This window comes from Mastomys coucha, chromosome X, assembly GCF_008632895.1.
Source record: "Mastomys coucha isolate ucsf_1 chromosome X, UCSF_Mcou_1, whole genome shotgun sequence".
Taxonomy (NCBI): Eukaryota; Metazoa; Chordata; class Mammalia; order Rodentia; family Muridae; genus Mastomys; species Mastomys coucha.
In genome coordinates this window covers 133,007,896-133,017,435 of record NC_045030.1, presented here as the reverse complement: position 1 = coordinate 133,017,435, position 9,540 = coordinate 133,007,896, and the positions used below count along the sequence as shown (strand labels likewise).

General features: G+C 37.9%; 1 protein-coding gene across 2 annotated transcripts in view; it reads left to right on the top strand.

The window, feature by feature from the left end:
* Morc4 (MORC family CW-type zinc finger 4) overlaps positions 1 to 9,540 on the top strand; it is a 48,340-nt gene that overhangs the window by 4,976 nt on the left and 33,824 nt on the right. For both annotated transcript variants that reach the window (XM_031368645.1, XM_031368652.1), the window contains exons 3-5: positions 1,961 to 2,093; positions 7,393 to 7,610; positions 8,523 to 8,670. In XM_031368645.1, coding sequence (XP_031224505.1) covers positions 1,961 to 2,093; positions 7,393 to 7,610; positions 8,523 to 8,670 — 499 coding nt within the window. The remainder of the gene's footprint in view (positions 1 to 1,960; positions 2,094 to 7,392; positions 7,611 to 8,522; positions 8,671 to 9,540) is intronic.

Sequence of the window (9,540 nt, the reverse complement as noted above, 5' to 3'; positions counted from 1 at the left end):
AAAAAAAAAAAAACCCTACATTTCTGTTAATGCCACCATTTCGTACCAACATGTAACTTCGCAAATATAGTCCCAGTACCATTGCCACATTTATATGGGGTTTAAATCTTATTTAGATCTTACAGATTGAATCTAGTAGACCTTGGAACCCTTCTAGAGCTGTCCAGATTTTTTTTCAGATTACAGCCAGTGACAGTTTTATCAATGACTTTGACAGCACTGCACTGTTGTAGCACTTGAAATTAATCTGTATCTCATTTTGTTTGGCAGACATTCCACACATCTGAGTGGTTGTAACTGATACTGATAATTGTATTGTAAAAAAAAAAATGTATACTTTGATTGTAAAAGATGTTGCCGATGGAGAAAATGGCATGATTTGATCAATGATATTAATGCAAAAAGTGCAATCAGAATTCCACATGGCTATTCCAACCCAGCTATATGGTATCAGTAAATCCATATATAATGTCTTCAAGAGAAAGATATATAGATATACAGAAGAGATATTGCTTACAAAACTATTAGGAATAGAGAAAATTTAGGTACCTAGCTGTGTAAGTCCATTTTGTATCACTATAACAAAATTCCCAACAATCAATGCATTGTATGTAAGTTTATTTGGATCATGGTTCTGGTACCTAGAAGGTCCAAATGGCATCATACCAGCAGCCCTGAAAGGGCCCCCTAGCTGCATCACAAGGCATCACAGTGTGCCAGAGAAGTCAAAACAGAGCTCAACATGTACAGAAAGGAGCCAAACACACAGGGTGGCCTTGGACGAAAACAACCCATTTTAGCGGAAACTAATCTAGTCCTTTCTGATCTGACAGAATTACTCCGTTCCAAAGTAGCATACTTAGTGACCTAATTACCTCCCACTAGACCTTGCTTCTTAAAGGCTCTGCCATCTCATTAGTACACCAGAGACTGAGCTTCCAGCACATAAACCTTTAGGGGAAAAACCATATTCAAACAATAGTGTACAGCCTTTTGTATAGAATGTACTTCTAACAGGGCTAGTGAGCCCTAATGAGACATGTGTTAATGGTTGTGTAAACCTGTGTCTATGGCAATAGATGTAGGCTGTTCAGATAGTGTCATTCATTCTCTGACATGGAGAACATGACGCATTTAATCTGGTTACGTTTGATGTTTTTGAAATCTTAAATAATTAGCTGTTTGTGAAGATGTACTACAGGAGGAACTGTGGGAGATTCTATGCAGTTTTCTACTTTAATTCAGTTTTCCATTTCAAGCCTCACATTTATTACAGAGAAAACCACCTGAGACAGTCTTTCTCTCTAAACAGACTCACTGCCATCACTGGGATTTAAGCAGTCAATTACATGCTTTAATTTTAACCTGACTCCTTCAGGTCCTTATAATTATAAAAAGGGATTGCAAAAATAGGCCCATTCCTCTTTTTTGAGACAGGTTCTTACTATGTATATCTGCCCTCCTAGAACTCACAGAAATCCACCTGCCTCTGCCTCAAAAGTGCTAGGATTAAAGGTGTAGGAGATAATTTTTTTTTTAATAAAGGAACTGTAATGTGTACAGGATACACCCATTTTTACTCAAACTGCTGGTTCAACTTTTTCACTCTGGCCACATTTTGCTGTTCATGAGCTGTAAAGTGTCTTGAGAGGCAAGAAGTAGGAAGGCCAAATTAAAGCAAAATGCCTTGCAAATAACATGTTTTCCGTAGCCCCTGACTTTTGTAGGGAGAAAGTCAGATTGCAGTGTCATCCATTATATGGAAACTGGGAATCAACTGCCATCTTGTCTGCTGTCCTCCATAACTCAGTAAGCGGACCACAATTTCTGCCTCCTTAAGTATAGGAAAAATTTGTAGGAAGAAATCAAAGACAGATTTACATATCTTCATACTGAACTGGGGATTTTGATAGACTATTGAAAGGGGAGGTCTAATGTTACAGGTACCTACCTTTTGCAGATAATGCTGTAGATCCAGATGTATCTGCCAGGACGGTCTTTATAGATGTTGAGGAAGTCAAGAAGAAACCTTGTTTGACCTTTACTGATGACGGATGTGGCATGACACCTCACAAGCTCCACCGAATGCTCAGGTAAAAATGTCTTTATTCTATTTTTTTTTTTAATCTTGGCTTCACAAACTCTGTTTAAGGCCCGATAACTCCATAATATTTGAACTTACTTCTATTTACCCTATCAACATTTATTAAGCATCTCTTAGTGTCAAGATATGGATCATGAAGCAGACAATATTTCTGCCTTCGTGGAACATAGAATCCAGCTGGCAATTAAGATGATGAAAGCAAGTAACCATAATAAAATCCTAAAAGCATAATAATAGGAAAGCATTAGATTCATAGCGCAAGTTTACAAAGGAACCCAATCTGACCACAGAGGTTTGTGAAAGCAGAGGTTTCAGAGGTTTGTGAAAGTCTTCTAGTTAGCATACTCTTCCAATTGAGATGTAAAGGGTGAGTCGGATTTAACCAGTTAAGAAAGGGTAGGAATCACAGAGTGACAGTTCCAGAGAAGAAGAAAATGGTCTAAGTGACAACCTGAATTTCTTCATTTATCTGAGACCTTCCTCAGTTCCCAACTCACCTAAACTCATTCTTAAACCACAAGTGTTAGAGTGGGATGACTCATACATTAGAACTGTGAAAGAGAAATAGATGGAATTCCCATACACAGTCTTAGAAGGTTTTACAGTACAACCGTGGGAGGGGGAGACATGGTATTTTCTAGCTATGATCAGCTGAAGATAAATTCATATCACCATTCTGAGTTCATTTCATTATTTTAAACATTTGTGCTTGAGAATGTTAGCGTGTTCTTGTCTTCCCCTATCACCCCGTGCAAGAACACAGTTCTTTAGTTTTCCTTTCTAGCAGATGTGGTTGTTAACTCTCCATGTGCTTCCTGAGCTAGAGCGTGTAAAACATGGGGAACAATGGAGCAGTGCTGAGGAGGAGGGAAGGGGCTCAGCATCCTAAAAAAAAAAATGAAAAACAAGTTCATTGTGTTGTAGTTTTATGTGAAAGTTTTATGAATGAGCTGTTTATGAGAAATCCCTTTGATCTTTCAAAGAAACAAAAATAACATTTGCTCCAAGTAAGTGGTTATGTTTTACTACTAAGCAGTCTATATCTTTTGCCTTCGTCTCTGTTTTAAAAAATATATATATATTTTTTACGTGTATGGGTATTTGCCTACATGCATAGATCTCAGATCCTCTGGAGCTGGACTTACAGACAGCTGTGAGCTTCCATGTAGGTACTGGGAATTGCATTTAGGTCCTTTGGAAAAGCAGCTGGTGCGGTTAACCACTGACCCATCTCTCCAGTCCTTCTTCCCTTAGTCTCTCTTAACTGGACTATTTGAGTGCCAGGTATGGAAGCACATGCCTGTAAACCCAGCACTTGGGATCTGTCTTATTCCCTAAAATTAATAGTGCATACTAAAAGAAAGACAATTTTGGTAGGCTAGAACTATGATATTTATGTCTAATTCTGTATTACTATATTTTTCAAAAATTGCTGGTCACCCAGCCACCTTTTTTTGTATGTGGTTACATGTATGTACATATTTGTGTATCTGTGTGCACATTCACGTTCATGTGTGGAGGCCAGTTACATGGGCATCAAATAATAGGTCCAGCAAATACAAACACCTTCCAGTTTTTTTCTGTGCAATTATTTATAGGAAAGTTGATATAGTTATAAAATAGAAGAAAAGAAGAGGATGGTTTAAAACTAATTTCAGGGCCTTCAGAGATGGCTCAGTGTTTGAGAGCACTGGCTGTTCTTCTAGAAGACTTGGGGTTAGGCTCCAGCTTGGTGAAAGTGCCTCTGCCTACTGAGATAACTTGATGGCTCACAAAAATGACACTTGAGGCAAAATATGAAGGATCAGTATCATCTCATTCAAATAGGGCCAGGGGTTAGGGTTAGGGCTAGAGCACTTCTTTATATTTAAAACTTAATTTTAGAAAACATTGCCAATGGATACTTAATGTAGTGTATATACTGGGTATGACTTGTGATTGTATCTCAGAGTAAATGTGAATCAGCTAAAAGATACCATTTATTTAAAGAAGATCATTTAGTTCAATCCTAATATCTACCCCAAGACTCTACTTCCCACAATTGTATTTCTAGTAGTATACATGATCAGCAGGTATTGTTCTAACTGGTCTATATAGCCCTAGCTCACCACAATTTTTGAGGAAAAAAACCTACTCTACATTTTACAGGTAGTTTTGAAGATTACTATATAAGTTATTATTTCTATTTTTCATCTTATGGCCTAATTACTTTGGATTTGGAAAAAATAATAGAAGCCATTGTGCAAACTGTGCAAAATCATTGCCCCTGTCACAGCGGGTTGACCTCTAACATTTATTGGTATCCTGTGCCTGTTTTCCTGACTCATTATGCTCCTCTTCCTGTTTTCTGGCTGATAAACCAGGCTGTGTAAGTGAAGGAGCAGTTTCTTTCCTAAACACAGAATCCTATGAAAATTGAACTCAAAAAGGAAAGTCTGGGCTGACTAGGTACTTCCCCTGAGTGGCACAGCACTTGCCTGGCATATGCAAGGTCCTGTGTCCAGCCCCAGCTCCTCGAGGGGGAAGGATGAAACTAAATCAAAGGAAACCTTTCATTCAGTTTCTTTAAGGCCTACTGTCCTGTTTGGCTTCTTGATAATATGTGAATCTGGATATGTATGTACCCTATGTGGCCTTTCCCAGCAAGGTGGAAAGCCCCTTTGAAAGATCAAGGATTAAAAAGAAGCACAGAGCCAGGGATTGAGGGCCTTTGCTGCCTCTGCTCAGAATCAGGGATCATAGTAGGTCTGTTGCAAAAGAGCAGCTGGAGAGTAATCGGATGCTTGTCAGTTACAGTCACTTATAGTACATGTTCCATCACCACTATATCTAGGAAAGAAACATGCAAATGCCTGCTCATGTACATCCCCTCATTGGTCAGCATCCCAATTTACATCTCTCCCTAGATTCTAGACTCCTGACATCTTCCGGGTAGTCAAGAGGAAGTTGCTATGTTCTTGGATTCCATCAAAAGTGTTAGGCTCCAAGTTCCTTGGCTTTATAAACAGTGTTACTTGTTACAAGAGAGGGTGGAACAAGATGGACTTAGTGAAGACGAACCATCTAAGCCAAGATGGCGCTTTTGACATTATCTCAGCCATATAAAGCTATATAAACTTTACTCACACATCTCTGTCATTAAGCATGGTGAATGCTTTTATATTAGGCATTTGCAGTTAAATAGAATAGTTAAAGTGGGCTCTTTGGTGAAAATCAAAGAGCACATGGAATGCTGGTGAGATGGCTCAGAGGCTAAGAGCACCGAAGGCTCTTCCGGAGGTCCTGAGTTCAAATGCCAGCAACCACATGGTGGCTCACAACCACCTGTAATGAGAGACCAAAAGAAAAGTGTATGCATCTTAATCATGCCAGAAATATAAGCAAAGAGCACATGGAAGAGGTAGTGAAAAAAGAAGAAAGTGAAGAGCTGCTGTTCCTCTGCCCTTTGCTTTCTACCTTTCCATCTTGGCTTTGAGTTTGCCTTTTCAACTTTTATCATCTGATCTTCTTAAAGTAACTAAGACAATGATTTATACACAAGCAGGAGAAAATAGTTGACAAAACGTAGAAGTGACTAGAAAAATAAGAGATTGACAGTTTGCCTGTTGTACCACTTTTCCTTGACTAACTGAAAGTTCTTTGTAGCATTAGAAAAAAAAAAACGTTAAATCCAAATGACCATACAAATTCATTTCATGAGGCAGGTAAAAGGCCTGTTTATGAAGAGCTCTGAATTTTAGAGCTCTCATTAGATGTGGAGTACAGATAAGGAACAGGACACTCCAGTCAGAATGAATCCTAGAGTCAGTTTAAAATTAAAGATTGAATATTACTTTATAATTAATGTTACATAGACTGTAACTTTATCTTCCTAATGAACTTGTCTTTTCCTGCCATCTCTTCTACAAGAGGAATGAAAATATCCGAACCTACCAGTTTATAGGCCTTGCTTCCTGGAATCATTAAGGCCCAAATGCAATGTTAACTCAGTGTTCTCTTTTCAGAGGACCACTTCCCAGAAAAATGTTTTCATCTCCTATTAGATTTATTTGTAGGATGCACAGAGACTGAGAGAGCATCGGTACATTGTTATATAATATTATAGAACAGAAAACTTGAAAGCTGGTCCCCTTTATGAGGTAGTAATAACACCACAGTCTTCTGGAAATGGAAAACAAGTAGTTGAACCATCTTCCCCACTGGAAGGAGTAAGACCAGAGCCAACCTGCTTAGTTGCATTATGTGGAGGCAATGTCTCTTTCACTAATATTGGAGTAGTTAATCTGTAGTACATGAAGCCCATCAGTTTTGAGGACAAGAATATCAGTTTTATTAATAGTTGTGTGTCCAGTGCTTAACATAATACATAACTCGTAGGGGTTCAGTAAAAAAACTAGTGACACCGTACATCAGTCTGAAATTGGGCAATCTGGAGACATACAAGCCTTAAAATCAATGTTCTTTATGGTGGCGGAAGGTACAAGAGGAAGATCATTTTGTAGGTGTCACGTGTCTAAATATTCTCGTACTCTGCTATTTGGATGTGTATCAGAGTATTTAAATGGAAAACACAAGAAAGTGAAGGATTCTGACTCACAGAGTAAGCTGATGACAGAGTTTACTGAGGTGACTCAGTGAGAGGCCTTTAATAGAACAAGAGAGACTTTATACTGCAGCTGTTTGCAGATATTCACAGGCAGAACTACCTATTTTTATCCCTTGGCTGTATTCCAGTGAACTGTCCCAGCAGATGGAACAGAAGCTTAAAATTTGGAGGGCTATCCTTTGGGTGGGGAGTTTGAATTGTCAAGATAAACGATCTCTTTTAGAATCTTAGAGGGTGGTGTGACCAGATGAAAAGGTGTTTAGTCCAAGTACCTCATTTAGTACCATGCTTTTATGACCCTCTCCAGGTAAACGACTCTTTTCATATAACCCTACCTAATAGGAGTCAGGGCTGATTTATTGAAACAAGAAAAGCAGCTGCACGAGGCCTACTTGGCTCCTCCCGCTGTTAGCCAGTAGGAAGGAGCATTGCATTTACAAAGCGTGACTCTGGAATATAGAACTATTTAATATTTAAGTACAAACAAGCCGCACTGGAAAATTGGTCTCATAGCCCAATGGTAATTTCCTATGTTTTGCCTGGAAGTACCAAAAAGCGTGAAAAACAACTTGTTGCTGGTCTGCCTGTGTTAGCCAAATTCTCTCTGTTAACTATTTTAGGATGCTTTTTACCTTTCTCATTTCTTTTTCTCTCTCTTTTTTTTTTTCTTCTGTAATTTCAGCTTTGGCTTTACAGATAAAGTAATAAAGAAAAGCCAGTGTCCCATCGGGGTCTTTGGTAATGGTTTCAAGTCGGGTTCCATGCGACTGGGAAAGGATGCTCTTGTCTTCACCAAGAATGGGAATACTCTCGCGGTTGGCCTCCTGTCACAGACCTACCTGGAGTGTATCCAGGCACAGGCAGTTATTGTACCAATTGTTCCATTCAGCCAGCAAAGCAATATCCTTCCTAGAAATGGAGAGTGGTTGGTTAAATCTTAGTCTGACTACTTTGGCAGAATCTCTTCTTCAGGCCAAATCCACCTGTTACTTGATATTTCATATTTTGAATATGTTTTTTATATTTAAAGAGGTATTCACATGTCTCAAACATAACTGAAATGTCCCTCTTATTGAATTTTTTTTTTAAAGAGTGGGCCGTTAGCAGAAGTTGAATGATTCTCCCCTGTGTTCAAATTCTCACTGTTTTAATTCGATTTATAAAAGTATCTTTTGGCTAGCCATTGTTCTATGGTAAAATTCTCAGGGCCTTTGCCACTAAAGGCTCCTAAAATGTCCTATTTACCACCATGTCTGCTAGCAGAATGGTTCATTTGTGTACACCCAGATGGGCTCTCATTTCTGTAGGGAGCAATATGGCCAGAAAAATGGAACTTGCTCCTTTCAGATAGTTTAAAATTTTGACTTCGAACCTCTTTTTTTTTTTTTAAATGAAGTACTTTCTTTGTATATGTCGCATCATTACAGCTCTATTCTGCAAGTATAACTGATTTTGCTCTTTGAATAAACAGCCTTTCCAAGTTTCCACTTCCTTTTTTCTGGTAGCAATAATACCCATCCTTTATGTTTAGATTTTGTGTCTACAGGTGAACCCAAAGTCACTCTTTTGTTAATATTTATTAATTTATATAACTGTATGATGTTGTGTTTCATTATCACATTCTCATGTGTATAATGTGTGGATTATACTTGCTTCACCCTCTCTTGGCCCCTCCCACTGACCTTCTTCCTTGGCACAGCTAGGCCTTTTGTTTCATGTCCTTTTCTGTGACCCAGTGAGTTTCATTATGACTCTTTCTTCTTGATAGCATCCTCAGAAAATATTCATTTTCTTTGACTGATTGATTTTTACAAAAAATGATTGTTACTGAGGATTCTTTGCCCAGCCTAGAAGCCATCTTGAATTATTCGATTTTCAACTGTGAAAAAGACCTGCTGTCTCAGTTCGATGCCATTCCAGGCAAAAAAGGCACCCGTGTTCTCATTTGGAATGTCCGGAGGTATAGTATTCCAAGAGTGTTAAATTCTCATAAGCAAATGGAGTATGATAAAGTACATTTCAATATTATTTTATTTTTTAAAGGAATCACTTATTTATTTTATGTATATGAGTACACTGTTGCTATCCTCAGACGCACCAGGAGAAGGCATCAGATCTCATTACAGACGGTTGTGAGCCACCATGTGGTTGCTGGGAATTGAACTCAGGACCTCTGGAAGAGCAGTCAGTGCTCTTAACCACTGAGTCATCTCTGAATATTATTTTCTAGAGTCAAGTGGATAAATATATTGTTATTTTTTGCATACATCTCTGTAACTTTCTTGATTCTGCTGAAATAGTGGTTCTTGTTGATTAAATGCTGTGTAAATAAGGTGAAAATATGCATATCGTGAGACTGTAGCTGTAAATGATCATGGTAATACAACGTAACATCATAGTGACATCCTCAGAATCCTTTACAACTTCATTCATATGTATTGACATTGTTTGAAGATTGGCAGATAATGGTTATTTTAAACATTGGACAGTTACATGGGTTATAAGAGAGATTATAGTAAAATATACATAATAGTTTAAAAACAAGAAATTCTTTACTAATGTTCTTCGAGTAGCTTGGAATAGAGAAATATCTTTGAAGCAGGTCAGTTTTAACTATAAAGAAACTGAACTAAGATCATAACTTTAAAGCTAATATAACAATCAAGAGAAAGTCTATGATGCATCTTTTAATTTTGGCATAGAAATAGGATACATTTAGGAGTGTATTACAACTCAAACACAAAAACCCTAAACACTTTTGCTATAGCATAGAAGGATTACTTGTCTTTTTAATAGAATAATCCACAAATATGCTCATCTTTTTTCCCCT